Source organism: Patagioenas fasciata, chromosome 5 (assembly GCF_037038585.1).
Source record: "Patagioenas fasciata isolate bPatFas1 chromosome 5, bPatFas1.hap1, whole genome shotgun sequence".
NCBI classification, from domain to species: Eukaryota; Metazoa; Chordata; class Aves; order Columbiformes; family Columbidae; genus Patagioenas; species Patagioenas fasciata.
The window spans coordinates 62,028,335-62,051,290 of record NC_092524.1 but is presented as its reverse complement, the minus strand read 5'-3'; the positions used below and the strand labels follow the sequence as shown (position 1 = coordinate 62,051,290).

The following is a 22,956-nucleotide window of genomic DNA, read 5'->3' as shown; positions in this document are numbered from 1 at the left end:
TGGAACTTGCTCAGATTTGGCCTCCTTGCTTTGAAGGCTGCCTGTTTCAGAGCGCTGGTGAGGTACGGTGCAGAGTCCCCTGTCCCTGCTGGGGTTGCAGTTCTAGGTTGGATTAATTGTGACCACCTGTTCTTCCAGCCAGGATTGTGTTTTAGTGAGTTATGGGGAATTAGTTGCTTTTTAATCTGGTTTCTGATGGATGGCTATCACCTGCGTGTTCAGAGGTAGCTGATGCAGGTGTGCCAAATGCATGCAGAGATGGTATATATTTGTTAGGAAGGAATGTGGCATCTGTGTGGTTGGAAAGAGGCTCCAGTAAAAGCCACGTCTTTGGTGGTGAGTTACAAATGCTACTGCGTTCTGTTTTATTAAAATTCTTGGTTATTGCTGGGAGTTTGTCACCAATTCCATGTTTTGATCACCCAAGTAATACTAAATTGCATGGCGGCATGGACACTTTGGAGAGCACAGAAGTCATTAAAGAAAAACAAACAGAGAACATTTGTACCACAAGCAGAAAAACAATCAGATTCAATTTAGAAAAAATAATAAAAGCTAATGCATTAGGGAAGAGATTACTTTCATTGAGGGAGAGAAATGCGAATAACATTTCTGTGGTAGTCAGCCATGAGCTCGACACATTTTCAATAAGATACGGCAATTTTGAGCTATTTAGATAGGGACTGCATGTCATAAAGCTGAGAGGTGAAAATCCTTATTTGTGCTTAGGTGTAATTCATTGCAAGAAAGACAGCAGCAAACTGTGGTGCGTTCAGGGAAGTGCAATAAAATTGATCAGGGTGCTATAAGGACTGATTTAGTATAATAGAAAGGAATGTGAGCTTATCTGAGATTCTTTGTATGCCTCTAAGGAGAGGCAGAAATTATAAATACCCAAGGCAGAGGAGACACTTTTTGGGTGAGTCAAGATCCAAGTGGGATTAACAGGATGATGCTTAAGCTATGAAAATTTGAAGGAGAGAATTAGGAATTTTTACTGTTAGAGGTATATTTTTAAGATGCATTGTGTTGATAGATGGCTATACATTGACCTGTAAAGAAACCTTCCAGAAGACGTTTTGGAAATCTTCTTACCAGGAAGAATTTAAACCTAGACTTTGTGAATCTCTGCATTTTTATTGTGGTGAAGAGTGAGGTGGTGTTGCAGAGATGGTGGTCTTCTGAGCAAGGTCTTGCATTCACTTCTGATCCAGACAGTGTCTGATGACGTGAGTCTTCCACAATCAAGCTGCTCAGTGAAGAAGCAGGACCTTAGCAAGCATGTGTTTTGGCACCTCTACCCGCCAAGATATAAAAATCCTTGTGAAAAGCAAAGCCCTCATTTAGGATTTGTAATAATAATGTAAAAAAACCCCAAACCAACAACCCAGCAATGAAAGCTACTCCCTGTTGTATCCTTTACTGTACATGTGTGACATGCTTCAAAATGATGGTGCACTCTTCTTTTGATCCTTTTAGAAACAGCTGAGAAGGAGAAAAACGGAAAAAAATCCCCCGTTCCTTTTGTGGAACCTTCTGCGGGAGTTCGGAATTTCAACAGAGTGATCTTTTGGTATAAACTGCTTTTTCAAGAGACATTCCTGCCATTATGAATGAAGTAGCAATAGTGAAGGAAGGGTGGCTTCACAAACGAGGTAAGTGTCTCTTCCCTCCAGGACAGTAGATTGGCTTTCTCTCTCCGGGTGATCTGTCCTTTAATAACCTATCTTCAAATAGTCTGTTACTTTTCCATTCATGCTAATGGGAAACGGCATACGAAGAGCGTGCGAGACTTTCTCTAGGTTTGAGAAAAGGCACATAAAAGGGTTTTCTTTGGATGTGTGTGTTCACCGAAAACTGTGTCAACTGCTTTGAAAATGATGATAAAGATAGCAACTGAAGGAGATGCTACTTGTAGTGTTAAAAGTTAAACTGTAGCAAATAATTTTATTGGTAGGTCTGTAGCTTTTCTTTTTATGTTACAAGGTAGAATTGTCTTGGAGTGAATCGTCATTTGAATGGTGAAAAATATGCCTGTATGTTGTGCACAAGGCTGTGCTCTTGCAGAGACTTGCTGGAGAATGTGCTGGTTTGTTTGTGTCTGAGCCGCTCTTGGTACCAGTGTCCTAGACAGGAAGAATCGCCTGGAGTTCGTGCAATCTCTGCATTTCTGTCTTACCACTAATGACACTTGATTTTTATAAAAAGTCTTGACTGGGTGGCAAAACTGAAATAGTATAGTTATGTGTACTGTTATGCTTTTTTCATTCTTAAGTGTTTTATTCCCAAAACATTGGGTTTGTTCTTTTTGGGGGGGTTAGGAGGGTGTTTGTTTTCAAGTACTACGGCTTTGCTCCTATAAGGTACTTGACTTGCCTGTTTCTTTGTATTCTACTATTGTTTCTTGGAAAGGAGAGAGCAGCATTAGGTACTTTCCATAATATCGTCATTTTTTTGGACCAAAACCAGAGTCTTTGTGCTCCAGCACGAGGGAAGCTCACATGGTTCTACAGACTCAGGATTTTTCTAGAGAGTTTGCAACAACTCGCCTGAAGGTGCAAAAGTGTAGCAAACTTATTTGTTGAAGAAAGTGGAAATAAGTTATCATAACCTTGATAAAGGCTGATGGTTCCACAACAATAAGAAATTTCTAAGAATTTAAAAAACTTTTATAATCTGTGTTTTGAAAAGGTGGAAACATACATTTCTAACAGCTGGATATACAGCTTAGTTTAGCTTGATGCTTGATGTAAAAATGTTTTGATAAAGTTATTTAAATATTTTTTTTTCCTAGTTTGAGTTAGAGGTGCCTTTCCACTTATTGTCTTAAATAACTCATTCAATAATTCTGGTGTACCAAGGCTACCTTGTTCTGATAAAGTCTTTGAGAATTATGCTGTGTTTGGATAAAACAGGAGGATTATGCTTCCCTGTCCCATTTATGAATCTGGAAACTCTAAAAACACCTTTTTGATGTGAGGTTTTAAATGATGGTTTTAGGCCGAGTTGTTTTGTGGTTTTTTTTCTTTAACTGTCTATTGTTACAATTCTTTCTGTGCTTACCTGTAATTTAAAAAAGAAAAACAAACCCAACAACCTGTTTTATTATTTCGGGGACAAACATTTATTTTAAAAAATAAAAAAAATGGAATTGTATTGTCAGGATGATTCAGAGGCAGATGTGTCTGAAACTTTAAACCAATCATATTTTCTTTCAAGTTTGTATTTATACTTGGGAACTGAGTTTTCGTTGTTTCTAGGATTGCAATAAAGCTACTCTGAAGTAAGGAAACCTCTGGAGGAGCTCTTAGTAAAAGATGCCCTGATCTCCTGATCTTTTTTTTTTAATTACCTTAGAGAAACAGATTATTATCTCTGACGGTTTGCTGATAGTATTATGATGAGATTATCTGCTGAACACATTTCCACTTCCAAAATGTTACTCTGCATATTCTGCATATTTGAGACTGCAAATTTGTGCCCAAACTGTTAAACCCATCTTGGCGTTTTTTGTATGCCAGGTTTCCTAATCTTTTTAACCTGTTCCCCAGTGCCTTTTTGCCTTCTCGGTATGTGTGGTGACACCTATTTCATTCCACTACATTGACTTTGCAACTGTTAGCTTGGCATTGTCCATACGAGGAGGGTTTTAGAAAGCGGTGCCATCTCCTTGGTTTGCCAGCTTGTCTGCTCCGTTACTCTCTTGGTTTTTGTAGCTGTTTTGGGATCAGTTGACAACGTTATTTTGACTGGGGGTGCTCATGGGGGGAGCTGATCCACTTGTGTGCTTGTGTGTTTTGTAAAGGATTTCTTTTTTTAATCGTCTACATTTATTGCCAGACCCTATCAGTTTGCTGGCTCTGCAAGATCAAGTGCTTCAACCACAGGATGTTTCCAAAACTGATGTCTGATACTGAGCTTCTGAAGTTAAGGCATAAACAGTAATTACTGCAGGGAGGGACTGCTAGAGGAGGATTTTAGATATAGAAAATGTGTATTGTTTGTCTTTTGGATCATTTATAAAACTGAACGTTGCACTGCATGTGTTGTTTAAAGATCCTAGGGCTTTCCACATGCAAATATTTTAAGTAGCAACTGGCCGGAATCCAGATTGGGCAATGATGTTCTCTCTACCTAACGTTCCCTCTGTAGCTTTGGCTGGATCTGGTGTCTCTTGGTTCACGTCCTGAGCAGTTGAACAGTGTGGCTGTATGCAGTTAAACAGTTGCTACATCTCACCCAGCAGTGGCTTAATTTTGGAGGTTTTAATGATTTGTGTAGGTATAAATCAGGCTGTGAAGTGCTCTGGAGCCCTTCTGGATGGCAGGTGTATATAAGTGTAAAGCCATCATTAGCAGTAGCAGGTGTTTTGGCCTGGCAGGGAAATAGCAGGGCTTTCTAGAATTGTGGGGTTGTTTTCTTCTGTCAGTGTGCTTTACATTTCTGGTTTTGTTTCCAAGATTAAAAACACAAATGGAGAAACGAAATTAAACATCGCTGCCTGGCCGAGAGCTCTTGGCAGTTCTGTAAGTCAGTTGCTTAAAGGAAGCGCTACTTCCAGTAGCGCAGATGTTTGTTTGTGCAGGGGCCAGAGTCATCTCTATGACATGTCTAACCTCAACCGGGCAGAAATAGAAGAATTCATGAATGAACTTTTTTTGTTTTCCTCCTCCCTCTTCCCCATTGGCAATGCTTGGTGCTGTTACTTTAGTCACAGTGAGGAGACAGACTTTTGTGTGAAGACAAAAACAGTAGTTAAAATACTAACCGCTCTTGGGATAACTGCGTGGCTGAAATGTTCTGACATGGATGTAGAAAACATGAAGAAACTCTGACTGGATGTTGGTGATTGTATGTGTATGGCCAGAATATGTAGTCCCTGATTGTGTTACATTGAAGGTTTGTTTAGTGGGAATGGATGGGGAAAAAGGGGCGATGCAAAGGTGCTGTACTTGTGACTGAGTATGTGAGGGAAAGAGAAAATCATCTGCCTAAATCACTGCTTGTTGAGTTCCAAGATTACAGATTATCTGGATGTATTTCATGAGTATCCTTTTTGTCATGTGTTGTGAAACTTTTTGGATAAAAGAAGTACACTCAAGTATATTTTATTTATTTACTAATCCATTCTCAAGATTTCATTGGATTTCTTGCATCTTTCTGCCTGGCCCCTGTTTATAAAGGTCCTTCTATTGTCTTCAGTCTTCATCCTGTTTTTTTTTTTTTTTTAAGTCTTCTGCGAGGCTAACAAAGAGGGGGATTGTGCGTTTTGATACTCTGTCATCTCTGTCTTCCCTAGCGTGTCCGGTTTTCTTATTACCGCATAAACTTGTATAGAAAAGGAGTCTTTTGGAGGCAGGGAAAGAGGGGGATGGAAAAATGTACACTGACATTTCAAAAAGGAAATAGAAATCTCAATTTTTCACTCTGAAAACTCTGAAGCAATTACAAGCAGTAGGAGGGACTTCTGTGTTCAGCCGTTAATATTTAGCAGCAAATGTTGAGCTACTTTTTGCTTTTGGTTTTAAATAGTACATAAACACCTCACAGTAATTTTAAGCATGAAAACCAAACCAGAACATGTCTTCCACATGTTAGTTTGTGTGTACTTTAGGCAGGTAAAACTATTTGACTGGTTTGGAGGCTGGCTGCCCAGCTGATCAAAATTACTAGAGGTCCTTAAATGAGAAACTATACAAATTATATGAAAAACTATACAAAAGATACTTATTCCACTTCTGGAAATACTACTTTTTTTTTGTTAAAAATTATTTCTATGATGAAATGGAGTATTCCATGGTGATTTGTCTTCCTGTAACTTCATTGCATAAAATGAATGCAGGTTCCATATGTAAAATACGAGCCAGGAATTAAATGCCTACTGTTTCTCTTTTAAATTTCTCTAGCAGAATAGCACTGCTGGTGAACTTTAGCTTTGTTGTTCTGAGCACAGGTTCATACTTTCAGTATTCTGCTATTATGAATCAAAACAGGATCTTGCAAGGTATGACCAGAAGTTAACTTTTTTTTTAGCCAGTGGGTCTCCTGTGTTACTGTTCTTCACTTTTTTTCTTCTCTGTTTTCTATTCTCACCATGTTACCTACCTCTGTGTGTGTGTGTGTTTTATTTTGGAGTGGTTTGGATTTTTTTTACCTTGGCTTCTGTCTGTCCCTGGGATGTAGCCGTGCACTTTCTTGATGACCTGTGTAACCAGAACCTTTGAGGTTCAGCTTAGTTCAAGGCTTGTCTGGCTTTCATGGTATTTCAAAGGAGTGGCTGTGGCTCTTGATACAAAGGATCCTAAGACACATCTGAACTCCGAAGATGCCGGCTATAGAGGTCACAGCTGCTTCAGAGGAAAAGCTGAGGGGAAGAGGAAAGGTAAGAAACAAAATAGGGGCTGAACAGAGAGGGGAAATAAATAAGAGGGAAATAAGCTGATGCTACTTCCAGAGCTGAAGGGCTGGGTTTATACGGAAATCTGTTGCTCTTCTTATTGGAAACAAAAGATAAGCTGTGTCAGTTTGTGGTTTGTGTGTCTCTTTTTCAACACAAGGGGCAATAGTTTTGCAACGCTAGCTCTCGGTTGCTTTCATTTTGCTCGCGCTGTTCTGGGAAAAGGGGACTGGGGAGGAACCAGGAAATCGTCGGCCAATAAATCTGACCTTGGTGGTAGGCAAGATGCTAGAGACATTAAGAAAGGATGAGATCACAAAACATCTGGAGAAATATGAGCTGATAATGGCTAGTCAGCTAGACTTTTGGAGGGTAAATCTCATCTGATGGAATTATTTGTGGAGAGATCATAGGAAACAGGCTGGATCCAGTGTACTGTAAAAAGTCTACTTTGGATGATGGGGTAGTCAGATGCTGAGAATTACCTAGTACAGTGTAACTATACTGGACTACATCTTCGAAAGACCTAGCACAGCCTAGACATTGCTCATCTTCGACTCAGCAGACTACTTAAGTCTTTGACCACCTTTGTCGCTTGCCAGTGTCCTTCTAGAAAAACCTTTCTTCCAGAATATTTTTTTCATGTAGGAAAACCCATTCTTTAAGCCACAACTTCAAAGTTTTGAAGGGTGAAGTCCAAATGTTTCTTTTTTTCAGTAAAAATTACTCCCAAAAAATCTTTATTCCAACATTTTCCGCCACCTTTCTTGCAAAACACTTTCAGTTCTTTAGAGAAGTCATGCTAGGTCAGCTGTTTTTCTCTATAAACTGTCTGGAACTTATATGCAAGTGACACCCAACACACTTGTGCTTTGAATGGCAAAGAGGAAGAGCTCAGATGTTGATGCCCACATTATTTGTGTCAGTCTTGGAAGTTTACTTTCATATTCTGTTTTATTGTACATCAGAAGCGAAACAAACTAGGTCTCAATTTTATCTCTGAAAGTGGGGTAGCATCATAAATTACTGTTACTTGTTGTTAAAAGAGATCTGAGAATGAGGGATCTAGGACGTTGCGAGCCCTGTTAAAGTGAGCCTGGGAATGCTTGATACAGTGGATCATGCAGAAACTGCCTGCATTAGCTTTCATCCTCTCTTCCACGGTTCCTTCAAAAAGGAAAAGGTAGGCCTGTGCAAAAAAAAAAAAAAAAGCTGTCCACGTGTGGTTTTCTGTTCTTTTTTTTTTCTTCTGTCAGTAGACATATTGAGAAGTCATCAGGTTTGAATTTAGGAAGAAAGAAGTACTAAGGGAATATGCTATTTTGAGGTAAAGAGAGATCAAGAGAGTAAAGCTTGCTCGTTCTTGTGGGAATGCTTTTAGGTGAGGTGCTGTGCCGTGCGTTTTAAATTCGGCACCTTGTCCTTGCTTGAAAACGTCCTTCCCTGCAGCCCCTGTGTGGATGCCAGAAGGTTCCTTCCCGGCCCGCATTCCCTGCTGACACTCGCCCTGTTCCAGCACCCTCCGTCTCACCCCTGGCCTGCGCCTGCAGCTTCCCCTCCCTAAAGTTGCTCTGTGTTTGACCCTCTTAGCCCTCAGCTTCACCATCTGAAAAAGCTGGGGAGGGCTTTGCTCTTGGAGCAGTACGTGGTGACATGTAGTGTATCTCCATCTATCCGCTTTTTACGTGAGACTAATAATGCTCTTAAAAATTAGGGTAGTTGTTGGTCTCAGACTCATTCAGGAAACAAACCTCAATATGTGGTGGAAAAGGGATTTGCTTAACTTTTGCACATTTAATTCCAATACATTGTAAAAAATTCCTGTCAGCCTTGCTTTTTTTTTTTTTTCCTTTTGCATATTGAAGTAACTGATTTACTAATAGAAAAAAAAGACTTCAATCTTATTTTAAAAGTCATGTCTCATGGGGGGAAGACAGAGGAAGGATTATTATTTTCAGATGTATTATGTTGCAGGTACAATGTGCCTCTTAAAGGGGGAACAAAAACCAGGAAACTATGTGAGGAAAGAGGAAGAAAAAGAATGGAGAAAGAATAGCACCATATTAGGTGTGAAGTAGTGTGCTTCTGTGAGAAATATTTACTGCAACTGAAAGGGGGAAATAATGAAGACCGGCTTTGAGTGCAGTTGAAAGCATGTTACGGAACTCTGGGATTATTGTCCTACCTCTTAAAGTCGAGCCAAAAATGTGAAAAAGATAGCTCGTCAAACAATGTTGTGAAATTTGTCAATTTATTCAAAAGTGCATGGTCATATTTGAGGACACCCGAGTTAAACAATCATCACAGACTATGGGCAAGTCAGTTAGTGTTTTCCTGAGTGTCTTGGGTAAGTCGGGAGAGCGTGTTTTGAAGTGCTGTCCAAAGCCCAAGCCTTTGGTGAACCGCACGTAGAAATCCACTCTGGAGTCAGTGGTTCTGTGAATGACTTGCAGTGTTTTTTTGTGCTAATATTGAGACTGAACACAGCTTCTGAACCATTTATGAGCCTGTCAAATCAATCTCCTGTGCCTGTGCTTTACTAATGTACTCTTCATGAGTAGCACAGAACATGGATGCCAGAAAAGTGTGTTTTGTGTTGGTTGTGAACCATGGCCTTCGTAGGAGATACCTGTTTTGGGAGGGAGCTTCAGGCCTAGAATGCTTTGAGTTGGAAGAGACCTTTAAAGATAATTTGGTTCCAACCCCCTTTCCCTGCCCAGGGACATCTTTCACTAGATCAGGTTGCTCAAAGCTCCATCTAACCTGGCCTTGAACACTTCCAGGGATGGGGTATCCACAGCTTCTCTGGGCAGCCCATTCCAGGACCTCACCACCCTCAAAATATAGGATTTATTTCTTCTATATGTGTAGTTATAATTGACTCTCTGATAGTTTAAAACCATTAAGTGTTGTCCTGTCTCTGTAGGCCCTGGTAAAAAGCCTCTCTCAGTCTTAATATAAGCCCTCGGTATATATTGAAAGGCCGCAATGAAGTCTCCATGTTGCCTTCTCTTCTCCAAGCTAAACAGCCCCAACTCTCCCAGCCTTTCCTCATAGGAGAGCTCTTCAAGGCAAGTGCTAGTGTGGAAGTCTAACTCATGAGGCTGACACTGGTTTCTTGAGTGGACTTCAGGGCTGCTCACACCAATTGCTGCTAATTCTCAAATGCTAAATGCAGCCCTTGTGTGTGTGGTGTCTTTATAAATCAGTTCGCACCTGTACAAGTCAGAAGATTTTGAAAGTTTTGCCCCTTTTTCTTTCTGAAGCAGGGGAGCTTGCTGATCCTCACCATGTAGAGAAAAACCGGAAAACACAACCTGAGCACCTTCTGCACCATTTAGACTAAGAAAAAGGGCTGTTTAATTACTTTTAATGACAAATCTGAAAAAAAAAAACAAAACAGAGGATTTAAAATAATTTATAATGTATGTTTTTATTTTTTCTGAGCTCTTAGCCTTAGCAGTATACCCTGCTGTTTCTGCAATTGTGTCAAAGGATCTGGGGATCAAGAAATGCATCCTGACTACCCTTCAGAAAGCAAGTGATATGAAAGAGCAACTTTCACGTTTTCTGGAGCTTTGCAGTCAGAGTCTAAGTTACAACCTTGAACAAACCTGTTAAGCTGTTCAAAATCCATTGCCAGGCCTCTTCATAGGTGCAAAATGAGAATACTACCTTTTGTTTGCTGGTTGCTTCTCAGGGGCCTCTGGACATGGCTGTGTGGACTGGTGTGTTCTCGTGTGTCGTACGTATCCCTGCGCCTGTCTGTGGTCCGCAAGCCTTCTATAAATAGCAGTCAGTTAACTAACTAGAAGTGTTTTCTCTCTAATGTAGATTTTCAGGGGTTTTGCTGTTTGTTTTCTTGTTTTTTTGTTTGTTTGTGTGTGGGGTTTTTTTGTTTGTTTTTTGTTTTGTTTTTTTATTTTTAACTTTTGATCATGCAATCTCCTTCCCCCTCTGTTCTCATGAAGTATAAATTAAATTTTGGGAACATGAAGAGAAGGCGTTTATTTCTTAATTCAAGACTTGACTTATATGTGCAGTTTTATAGGTTTAGCCATACTATATGTTTATTATTCCACTGCAAGCTTATTCATGGAGCAGACTAGAATCCAGTTGTGATAATCTGTGGTGACAGTGCTTGTTGTAAGGAAGTATTTTAATAGGTGGAAATTGATTTCTGGACATGAAGGGATATGAATCCTTTGCCACTATAAATTTAGTAATAAAGTCATTCTGTGAAAAGTGTTCTTTGTGCTGCTCTGGCAGTGTCTTGAGAAGACCATGCTATAGATGGGGAGGTTGAGTGCCACTAATCATCATGGATTTTTCTTCAGTAGTTTTTAAAAAAAGAAATCTTGCGTTTTTACATGGTTGTTAATATAAAGATGTTTTTTTGGCTTTAATACTGCTTTTGGGGATACTTTCCAGACTGTGAATGAGTAGGATAGTAGTTGACTTTTTCAACTTGAAATTTTCTTTGTATCAGAGATCATTGTAGTTCTGGGTCTTCTTTTCTGGTAGAGATACGTTTTTGCTACAGCATTTGAAGGTGTATAACTGATGTATCTCCTGGTGTGGAAATTGAAGTTGCCTTGTTACTCGCATGAATGGAAAAGTATTTATTCTAAATAAGAATTAGGGAAAAATTACTTTTTCATACATGGAAAATCACGACAAACTTGCCAGCAACAGCCTTCGGACTTGCAGAGATATTGCCTATTGAACACTATTGTGACAGCTTCTTTCTGTCATTTTCGCTGTGAAGTTCAAGATGTCTTGATCTGAGAGATGGGGAGATAGTTAAATTACATCATCATGGAAGAATACCAGCATAGTTAGCTTTAAAGCCATTCAAGACTGCATTGGCACCCCTTTGTTATACAGTGTAGCTGAAAACGAACTGCAGCAATAATGAACCAATCCATCTAAATCACAGCAGCTGAACAACTGACTGTTCTATCTCAAAATGCAAATGCCTTGTGCAGAATGAATTTAATTGTAAATGTTTGCTTAGTAGGGAATATGAGCCTTTTAGTTTGCGACAATAATCATGAATACAAAGACCCACAGAATTTTAGGGTTTACATAGCTTGTCCCTGTTCTCATAACAATATTTCAAAGTCAGATTTTTAAAATTTGTCTTTTTTCTAGCCGGTGAATAGAAGTCTAATGCTCAATCTCTAAGTGGTGTTTCAAAAACTGAAAGATGAATTTAGACCTATGTGTTTAGATCAGGCAGAATTTTCTGTTGTATTTCTTTTAAATCTGTGTTAGGGCTTTTATAGAGCTTCAGATAATAAGAGGGAAAAATGCTGACTTTCAGAGCTTGGATTTGTTTTTGCTCTGCAGAAATGCCAAGTGTAACTTAAGAGTATTAACATTTTCTGTGAGATTCTAGTAAGGTGCCTCTGAAACAAAGAAAAGGGTAAAAAGCTCAAACCTCCCACCTCTATATTAAAATCTCCATTCTTTTTTAAATTCTTGAAATCTGGCTGCTGAATGCAACTCGGGAGAATGAAACTCTGTCACCGATTTGAATGAATTCAAATAGAACATCATTGCCGTTTTATAGCAAGGCAAGGAAAAAGCTCTCAGAACTTCACTAGCAAAAAGAGGGAAAGCAGAAATACCTGCCCCCAGGCTGCTCCTAGGAATCAGTCTGTGTAAGGAAAGACAGGTAAAACTTCGAAAACACATATACACACACAGAAAGTGTGCATGTTTATTATTCTCTTGGCATTTTGTGTGCTCTTTAATAGCCTTCACGTGTGGATTAGTCCTTCTGGAAAAAAAAAAGCAACCAAGCCCCCTGAAGAATAGGCCTTTGTGACACTGGACAAGTTTACTGCGCCAAAGTTATGGTAAGAATTTGTAAATTTTGGCTGCTAGAGTACTTCCTTCCCCTGCTGTGTTTTAAATGTTGGAAACTTGTTAAGTGTGGATAGAGGGTGTTTTTTGGTTGTGTGTGTTTTTTTGTTTTGTTTTTTTCTTTTTTAGATGACAATGCAAACATTCATTTCACAAACTAAACCACCCATTCACATGACGCTGCCGGCTGTATATAAACACCCTGTTGATCTTGTTCTGCAGAAATCTTTGGGCTTCCTGAGTCATACAGAAATGCTCCGCTGCTCTTTTTGGGGCTGTGCTGTGGACTTGGGCTGTGTATGCTCAGATGTAGTTTGCAAAATTAATGTCCGTGAAAAAAATGCTTTTACTTGGAACAGGGCCCTCAAAGCCAGGATGTTTTTCTACGTCTCTTTTTCTCTGTGTGTTTAAAATACTTCATTCTGCTGTCTTGCGAATGGTTTTTGTTTTGCCTGTACTCCAAGGATAAAGCTGAACCTGTTAGTGAGATGTTTAGTATTTCTTAGTTGCAAAACCATCTTCCTCTTACATATGTTGTTTCTTCATGCAGATCTTATGTTGGATGTTTTAGTTTGTGGTAGGCAAACCAGCTGGGGCTGAGCGAGCCCTGCAGAGCACTGGGGGCCAAGAGGATGCCGATACCTGCCCTGCCAGGTGCCTTCCCGGTGGCCTGGGACATGGTGACGAGCTGTGCAACACAGTTGACTTCACAGGGGTTTTCTGTAGTAACCAAAGGCAGAATTTGAGTCCAAGGCTAAACTGTCATGGTGACAAAATATTTAGAAAACATTTTCTTGCTCGAAACAAAAGCTTGGATTGTGCAACACGAAGTACCGTCCCAGTGTAATAAACAACGTTGTGCCTTTTTTAAAGGGTTCTGTGTGTTCCCTGACCATCAGCTCTTGCCAGATTCAGTGTGTTCAGGTATAACGAGGCAGTTTTCCTCTGCACTGTTGGTTTTACAAGCTGGGTCAATTCTCCCCTTTTACACAGTGGGATTGCAAAAATGGAGCAGCCAAATCTGACCTCATGTTTTGAACATGGTGGACAGTCCTTTTAAAGACAGATGCTATGGAGCAGCTTCTGCAGCCATGGTTGCTCAGATGCATTAAGAGCAGTCGCTTTAAACTTTTAACTTGCCGTTCGTGTAGACTGATCTGATCCAGAAGGAGCTCTAAGACTAGACTTGGTGATCGCTTTTTTTGGGTTAGAACATGCTGTCCTTGTTACAATAGGAACCTTTCGTGCTGTAGGTGTTTCATCTTTCCATAGTAACTGCTATAACTTTTTTTTCTTTTAATGCATGAGGTTTTGAGATGTCCTGGCCTTCCTGATATCTACCCTCTGACTTAAAAGGAAGCCGGAGGCCTAAAGTGGCTGTATTAGATTGTTCATTGGGAATAATATAAAATGATTTTAAGATGAGCAAACCTGTGAAAACTGAGTGAAGACTACTAGCCAGCTGTGTACAATTTAGTTCAGCATAACTGTGCCATTTGGAGTTAATGCATTTTTTTCCCCAGTCTAGTCTGTCTTCTTCCTGGGTAATATGCATTGTAATTTCAGAGAAAAGCATGATTTTACATGTATACCGCCCTCTCTGCTTAGAGCAACAGGTGGTCAAATTTCTTTCTGAAATAGGAATTTCTCTCAACTCTACAGCAATTCTTGTTGTTTGCGGAGACTGTATTTTTCGGTCTTCAAAAAAGTGAGTGTTTTCAAAGTTGCTGTAGTTGTTGGAGTATACTGTTGTTCATGAAAATGGAAAACAAAAGCAAAACATGGAGGGAGGGAATATGCGTTTCTAAGGTTTGCATCATCTTGCATCTTTGTATGCTTGGCATGTAACCTTGTCCCATTCAGAGCGCTGCTCTGAACCGGGCAGAGCTCATTCTTTGGGCTGTGGCTTTGTTGCTGTCTACTGGTTCCTCTGTTGCATTGAGCTGCAAAACCAGCTGCTTTTGCTTTTCATACCTATTCTTACCATCTCTAATTTGCTGTTAAGATGTTAACTTCTGCCTCCAGTTAGCTTAGCATGTCTCTATACCAAGACTACAGCATGGGGACAAGCAACCACTTCTGTGCTTTCTCTTGTGCTGCCCTTTCGCACTCGGGAAATGGTCCCTGTAAACAGCTGCAGAACTGCTTTATTATCCTCTGTAAAACCTCTCACTCCTTGTGTTGCTTATAAAAGGCCTTGACGGCCTTACAGTGCATGTGTACTGAGGCTGCCATTCGCTGCGGTGCCCAGTATCACTCCCCTTTTTTCATGTGTCTGTCTGGCCTTCTGTTGTCCCCGTCCTACGACAGTAAAATCTGTGGAACAGGGACTGTCACATTATTCTGTTTGTACAGCAGGTGGTCCAGGTTCAGATGTGTATCTGAAATTGCAGTATTCTGCAGTAGTACAAATCATTATCACCTAGAAAGCTGTATCTAGAGCAGGTGAAAAAAAAACAGATCAGATTTACTGATTCATGCATTTCTAAGGGGGTTTTTTTGGTGGGGTTTTTGTGGTCTCTTTTTTTTTTTTTTTGAGGGGGTTTCTTTGTGTTTATTCTCTGACAGGTTAGTGGCAGAAATGTGCAAAAATCGGTATATATGAAGTTTTCTTCCCACTCTAGGGAATCTTCCTCCCTGTGGGCAGAGGAAAGCTTTCTTCTCAGCACCAACTCCAGTCTGTTAGGAGCAGGCTACTTCACAACAGCTCGTGTTGGTGTCTTGGAGAGGTTTGTTTACTGCCTCTACTAAACTGGGTGTAATTATGGCCAAACCTCATGTTTCTGGAGACTCTTCAGGCACCATTTTAGACGTGGAATGATACAGAGCAGGATGTGTGTGGTTGTAGATACATGTTCATGTTTCAGAGGCCATGCATACCTTTTTGGCCAGGTACAATCCTGTGCTATTTCTCTCATCATTCATGTGGTGAAATAAAACATGGAGGAACACAGAATTCATGTCTTCTTTTTTATGCCCAGTACACACACAGAATATTTACTGATATTCATCTCCTTGCTGACTCTTACGATACTCAGCCCAGTTACTGGAGACAAGGAGATTAAAATGAAGACACATGGCCAAGCAGACTTGAGGTTTTGTTCCTCAAATTTGATTTGAAAGTTGCAGTTTGATAAAGTTGCATTCATTCTGGGTTTTGCCTTTGTATTTTTATAATTCTCCTGAATTACCTACAAATACTATTAGTGTTAGGATTTCTTTTGTAGGGTTTTGAATGGCCCTGCTTTGAGTGGACGATTAGACCAGATCACCTCTAACGGCTCCTTTCAACATAAAGTATTCAGTGATTTTATGATTCTTGATGGTTTGATACTGGGAATCTCATGAAAAGCTCAGCCTGATTTTTGGAGGAGAATAACCACCCCATTTGTAGAAGTGTTTGGTTTTAGTTTTGATATTCCTTGTGATAGCTGTCAAACAGAAAATAAATAGCAGTTCCTCTGTTGTCAACAGGCCTTTTCATTTTTCAGTGTTGACTGATCTGTTCAAATACAGAAGTTGGAATTTTTCAAGGAAAAGGTTCAAAACATGCAATAATAAACAAACCTTGCTAATTTACTCTTGTTAGTGCTCCGAGTCTCTGCTTTGGAGCCAAAAGTTGCTTTTTACTTTAATCACAAGAATGTCTGGTTTACTCAGATCGCTGTGTAGCTGTGAAGCTGTGAAGCTGCAGGGAGTTTTGCTTTCTTTTGTTTGTTTGTTTGGCCCTTGTTGCTGTGAGGCTCGCTGTCAGAGAGTAGAAAACCTCGTCCCAGCCTTTCTCCTTCACCGTTTTGTAGCCCTGGTGGAAAAGAAGGGTGAGAAATGCGGGTAGCAGCATGTGTGGTGGGGCTAGAGCTTTTCTTTCTGGTCCTCTCCGAGCAAGACTTCAGTTATTTTGTATCACTGATGGCAGTTTAATTTGATGCCTTGATGGTCACCTTCAGCAACAGCTGGTTGGCTACAGCTCCTTGAGACTGAACATGGCAGAAATGTGCTTTAGCTTCGGTGGCTGAAGTTCAGCAATAGCCTCTTGTAAAAGTAGAGGCCCTGGCCATAAAGTCCAGCTTATTGGCAGCATTTGACAGGATAGTCTACTGATAGTAGAGGCGACCTGGAAGCTGAACATGGCTGATCTGGTGCCCTCAGCTCGCACTGACTCACAAACTTCTTCCTTTGTCTGAATCAGCGTAGTGACTGTGTCCTCCATCAAAGCCCATTTGTGCTGGTTTGGTAGCCCTTTGTCATCCTCTGACCATTACCATTACCTTTTGGAGTCAGACTCGATAAACCAGGTGATCTGTGTGGTAGTGGATCTCCATGGTTTGTTCCAGGGTAATAATCACCTCAAAGAGTTTATACTAAATACTGCTTTATGAATGCCCTTAAGTTGTAGAAGCTTGTTTCACAACTGGTGCTCTGGGTGGCTGCAACTGGAGTCCCAAAGGACAGAGTAAATTTTGGACCTGATGTGACATGTTACTTCGAAACGAAAGTCTTTGAGAGCAGTGTTGAAGTCTGGGTCAGCCAGAAATAGGAAACCTTGAGCAATCTCCAGCCTCTGGAATTTGTTTTATCTGAGACAAGATAGTTGTGTGAAGTCTGGAGTCAAGGTCTCCATATGAAACTACATCAGATCTGTGTTTAGATCTGTGTCTGAAATGAGATAATTGTAGTCCAAAGGGATTTTAAAAAATTTCTTATTACTTTATAACCTAAAATATCCAGAACAGGGAGCTTCTTGAAGGGTACATGTCTAATACCACCTTCGAATTAGAACTTTCACATATTATTTTAAAATTGTACTTATGACCTGCAATTGATTGAGTTTTTTTAATTAATTTTTCTGCTTTGAAAACTTGATAAGTCTTCCTTCTTTTTCCCAGAATACCAGGATAGTGCTAACTATTGCAGAAATTGTTTTCTTTGTTCAGATTTGCGTTTCTAGATGCAAACAACACCTGCGTCTGATACCCTGTTCCATTTTTGCTGGACCACCTGTTAACAAAAAGTGTAGATATTCCCCGTTCTTTGTTGCTCAGGGAAGGCAGGTAGGTCAAACCAAAGGCAGAGCATCTAGAAGCTGAAGAAAGTGGCTGGTGTCTTAGAGGTACTGTCCTGGAACTGAGAATCGAAGCCAGTCCTCCCCAGCTCTGCCACAAACTTCCTCCTACATGATTGTCTCGGATAAGGTTATTTTTATCTCTCTGTGCCCCAGTTCCCTATCTGTAAAATGGTGATAACAGCACTTCCCTACTTCACAGGGATGTTGTGAGGACAAATGCGGCTCAGGCTGTGGTGCTCTTGGATACTGCGGTAACTGGGGCCATAGATGGAAGAAGGGAAATGTTCTGCGTAAAAGCTTTCTGTTCTTTGAGCCCAGCTGTAGGTTACAGCACTGATGTGAGGATGGTTTCCACTGAAATCATGGCTTGACTTGTGCCATGTCTTTTCCCCAAGTGTTTCCTTTCTCACTACTGTGTGCACACCAGCAAAGCACTTAAGGTCCTTGCTAAGTGCAGTTGTTTGCATCCTTGGCTAAAGGCTCCAAGAGCCTGGGTGAGACTTGCTACTCCCGTGTTTGCTGGCATGGGCTGCTCACAGTGACTGAGTAGAGAATGTGCTTCTGGCAGCAGCCACCCAGTGTATTTCACAGACTCACTCAGGCCCTGGAAGTAGTTAAAAATACGTATGAATGGATCTTCACTTCTGAAATTCAAACTACTGTAGCAGTTACTCTGAACAAGCCTGACCAGAAGAAAGCAATTGTCCTTGACACAACTGGTTAATTTTCATAGAAACCACATCCTTTGTGTTGCCACTGACAACATAACATTCCTTAACGTTTGATTTCAAGTGGTGCTTTATTACCCAGCTGTACATGCAAAGATGTTTTCTTCGGAAGAGTTTCTGTCCAAAGACACCACAGAAGGGTGCAAACCTCTTTCCGTTTCAATGTGGACTTTGTAGTGTTTGTTTATATATAGGACAAGCAGGTAAGAGACAGGAAATCTATCTGCTTAACATTTACATTGTCTCATGTCCAAAGGGAAGGCTGTGGTGAGTTGAATATTTGTTCAATCAAATCTTGCTCATGCAAATTGAATTGTGTTTTTGGAGAGCTTTTTGGCCAGGAGATAGGAGTGTGCTTCATTTATTGCTTGCTCTTTGAAACATGTGGCTCGTGTCATCTTCCTTGTTCACCTGCTTTGATAAATTCTATATTTAGTTGTCACTGCCCATCCACTTGAACAGGACAAAAATAACTTCAGTGTAATCCATCCTCTCTGTCCTTTCCACTGCTTCCCTCCCCTTCCCTTTCCTGACACTGGGTTTAGGGCGTTCAGTTGTTTGAAAAGTGGTGGATTTTTTGTTTGTTTTGCTTTGTTTCCTTACAAGTAGGGTTGAGGGGCAGGAGAAGACATTTATACCCTGCAATAAAATTGTTGTGACGAGTATGCAAACTGTCAGAAACACTTCCTCTTGGAACATTTGCTGAGGGGTCAGAGTGTGTGCAGAGTGCATGGAGGGAGGTGGAGCAGAGGGGTTGGGAAATGACTTGCATGTGGCATACATCTGTCTGACAAAAAGCCAACCGTGCCAGGGGATAAATGGACAAACAAATAGTGTTTCAGTTCTGAACTCAGAGGCTGAACCTGATGTTTGCGCAGGAGCAGCTCTTCAGATAAGTTTCCGGTGGACCTTGACTCCGGTTGTGCAAATGTGTAGCAGGTAGCACAGAGGAGACTGTCCTCTCAATCCCTGCTCGGGAGAGGATCTGCGCATAGGCTGTGCTTTGCATGGCTTCTCCTGCATCCCACAATGGGCACAGATACACAGTCATCAACACTAGCCAAAACCCCCCAGAAATGTTTAAACACCTGACCCCTTGGCTTTAGCATGAATTAAGCACCAAATTAGTTAAGCACTTTTGTTAATCTAGCTGTGGATGTTGACTGTTCTTAGCTGCGAATTGGATAAAGAATGTCCACTGAACTTACCAAAATATTTGCTGCCTACGTTATCTGAAATATTATTGTCTTTCACTATTAAGCTGATCGGGATTTGAGGGAAACTATTGTTTTGGTGAAACTGCTTTAAGCCTGCCGAGTTCTTGTATCTTGAGCTGAGTGTTGGGTATGTTGTTGTTCCTGACAGACACATTGTCTGGATGTGTAGGGGGAGTGTTTGTTCTCACCCAAAAAAATATTTTTTTGTAACTTCAGCCATTTTTAGGTTGTGTTAAAGGTGGTGATGAGGAACAGAGAGATTGAGGGAATACTCTGTAATTGATGCCTGACAGAATTCAAGTTGTTCTTTGATGAAATTTTTCATTCACTATCTGTTTTTCAAAAGAAAATGAGAGTTTTTCTTTTACTTTGCATTCGTAGAATTACTGCAAGACTGGAGGAAGAAAAAGTTGGTTTTGAAAACCAGTGACAATTTTAAAGATTAAAATTCTCCTTTCTCCCTCCTCTTTTGCCAGTGTCCCCGTGAGTGCCCAAGCCCCATGGCAGGGTGACGGTGCTGCCCCATTTTGACCTGCAGCACCTGGGTGACACAGGCACGGAGGACAACTGACTGGAGGACACCAGATCACATAGGAACTTCTGAGACGTGACATGTGTTGGGCAGCATAGTGGCATGGCTAACCAAACCTGGCTTAGGAGCCTAAATCTCTGTTTGAACCCCCAGGCTATGAATTTGTAACAGGACTCGCTACCCTGCTACCTCACTTCTCTGCGGTGGCATCCAATTGCCTTGGCCCCCATCCTCTGTCCTGCTTTTAAAGTGAAGGGCACTTGTAGTTTTCAGGAGCAGTAATTCCTGACTTCACAAGTAAGAAGTGTTGGAAAAAAGCAGGCCCCAGATTGTGAGTGCATTTCTTATGCTTGCAGGCGCAGTGTGATCCTGTGAGTGGTCTGGGTTGCCAAGATCGCACCGGGCAGGCCAGGCCACCTCACAGGCATCTGCTGCGCTGCCTATCGACTCGTTAACATCCCCGAAACTGTAATTTTCACTGTAATGATGGATTACGCTTCTCATGGTTTACAGAATTTTGTCTTGTGCGTTTAATAAAACAAAACAGATTCTAATGCTTATTATTTCTGAAGTCTAAAGCTCAACGTATGCAAGACAAACTACGCTTTAATTTTACAATTGTCTGATGGGACTTGGCGATTTATTTGTTGTTACTTCCTTAATGATGTTGCAGTCAGAGGCACTGTTTTGCTAAATGTTGTGTAAAAAGTAAATTGTAGCACAGCAGATGTTGGTATTTGGATGGATGTCGGTGCAATGGGGGGACAGCAACAGTCATCTCTGTCAGCTGTCTTCAGGCTCGGCAGGCCTGCTGCGTGGTTACTTTGGTGTGTAAAAACAGCTCGTTTTGCAACTGGGAAGTTTGGCATTACATTTGGCACCGAGCCATGTAACTGGCTTAACACAAGTGTTTATCCAGCGATTTTCTCAAAATTGGTAGCTCGGAGAAAATGTTTATTAAACTTCTGTACAAAGAAAGGGGGGATATACAGCTGGATCTCACATTTTTAAAAGGCTTCGATGTTTGTAATGCTGAAAACCTTTTTTATTACTATTTTTATTTCCCCTACCCCTGTCTGTCTTTGCTCTTTTATCATCTGCCTTTTTGCAGCTTACTGTTTATAATTTCCTTTTTAAAGATTAAAAAAGGGAAGCATATTTGATGAAATACAAAGTATATAGAATGTTGTAACTACCTTTCTCTCCATCCTGTGTGCTATCATGAATACAGTGCAAAGAACTGAGGACTGCAAATGAAGGTATTTAATTAGAACCCACTTTGCCCCCCTTTTGTAGAAATTCCAACTAAGCGTGGAACGGGAGCCCTGATCTGCAGAGCAGCTGATATTTGTATGATAAATTACTGTAGATTTTACCTTTGGGTTAAGTACAAGAATCCCTGCAGGCCATCAAAAATTTTTCACAGAACTACTGTCAATATCGGACACATTTCTTTATGGAAATAGCATTTTGGACTGCATTTTTAATAAGGGGGTTAGGGGATAGCAATAGTTTTGCAAAGCAAGAGCAGTTTCAATCAGATTTTATGCCTGAAATTGGGAGCCTGTTGATTTAAGGTTCATTGGGAAACTTTATCATGATGGTGACATTTAGTTTGGATTAATTTTTCTAATCCATTTTAATCTGGTATTGCCCCTGTGATTAAATAATTAAATGTCTTCATTGCTTAGAAAGGCTCCCCTTTCTTTTGTAAAAGAGAAGATGATTAAACTAGGAAATTTGGATTCTCTGGTGAAAGAAGGAAAAGTATGTGGAAAAGCTAGAAAAGCATATTTTCAAAGTAATGATGGTAACTCACTAGTGGACTTGTGCTTAGTTACTTTTGTAGTTGAACTGCAGTTTTATCATGAAATAAAATATCAGGATAGTAATTTCCATGTTAGTGCTTTGTTGTTTGTTTGTGGGGTTTTTGTTTTGTTTATAGAGGAGGGGATATTACCTGTACGTTTCAATTTCTGTGTCCAAGTGTGGCTTTGTTTAGAAAACCATCATTTGCAAGAAGGTCTTCCCGCTGCAGAGATTCATTTGGTGTGCTGTGGATAAATTAAAATTACAGATTAGCCACTGCGAGTGAGCAGTGGCTGCTTTTAGGAAACTTGTTTTTTGTCTCTTAGCTTGATATTGAAACTGTAGTTCTGGTGTTAGAATGATTTTCTCACAATATGGATGGATAGGGGGAGATAAATGCAAGACAGCATTAATTTGGGAATACTCTAAACTTCATAGCTTCTCCAGAGCAGAGGTTGGGCTGAGGCTTGGTGGCCAGCCTGACCTTTGGAAGAATTCGCTGTGAGCGTTGGCTCTGCCTGGGAAGGAGAGGGTCAGGGTGGCGATGGTGTGTGCTCGTGCCCTGGCTCTGTGTTGGCTCTGTTTAACGTACATACGTGTATGTGTATATTTAAAGGATGTAGCTTTGCTGTTATCTTGGTCGGATTTGGCCATGTTTCAAGAACAAGGTCCTGAATGAGGAGCAATGCTCTCTGCCCATGGGCTGCACACAACTTGTCCTTCCAGCTGTCCCCATTGCAGCTGGGACAGAACCAGGACCGGTGGCACAGGCACAGCTGGTATGGCCTGGGGTGGGGATCAGGTGCTGCCTCCCCCAGCACCTGCCCAGCAGAGACCCAGTGCTGGCGACAGCCTGGCTTTGTCCCCTTGTCAGCATCCTCCTCTCTGATGCAGCAGACTCCAGCCAGAATTGTGGCAGCCATTACTTGGCTCATCTCTACCGCACTCTGCCCCTGGACATGATGCTTCTGTGTGTGTGTGTGACCCTGCCCCATCTTCTGCTCCCCTCTCGGTTTTCAGAGTGGCTTTGCTTGACTTGACCCTGTGGTGGCGGAGAAGCCCCCAGCAGCTGCCGCCTGAGCCGACAGCATCAGGTCAGGGACCAGTGAGAGAAACTACGGTAACCAGAGTATGTGCTAAGCATGGAACAATAAAGCAGGGTTTGCATGCAGGGTTTTCTGTATGTGTGCATGTACCTTCCTTTGCAGAGTCCCTGAGGCACGAATGTGGCCCCAGATGACCTTCTTCAGTAACGTAACCCCCGGTGAATTGTAGATTATTTCCTTTTTTTATTTTTTTGATATATATAAGCAAACCAAAACACGTTCAGTTTAAAG

At 41.0% G+C, this 22,956-nt stretch overlaps 1 protein-coding gene across 4 annotated transcripts in view; it reads left to right on the top strand.

Moving 5' to 3' along the window:
- Positions 1–22,956, top strand: part of AKT1 (AKT serine/threonine kinase 1) — a 74,420-nt gene that overhangs the window by 5,642 nt on the left and 45,822 nt on the right. For all 4 annotated transcript variants that reach the window (XM_065838003.2, XM_065838002.2, XM_071809711.1 and 1 more), the window contains one exon: positions 1,480–1,655. In XM_065838003.2, the coding sequence (XP_065694075.1) occupies positions 1,610–1,655 (46 nt within the window). In that variant the 5' untranslated portion in view covers positions 1,480–1,609. The remainder of the gene's footprint in view (positions 1–1,479; positions 1,656–22,956) is intronic.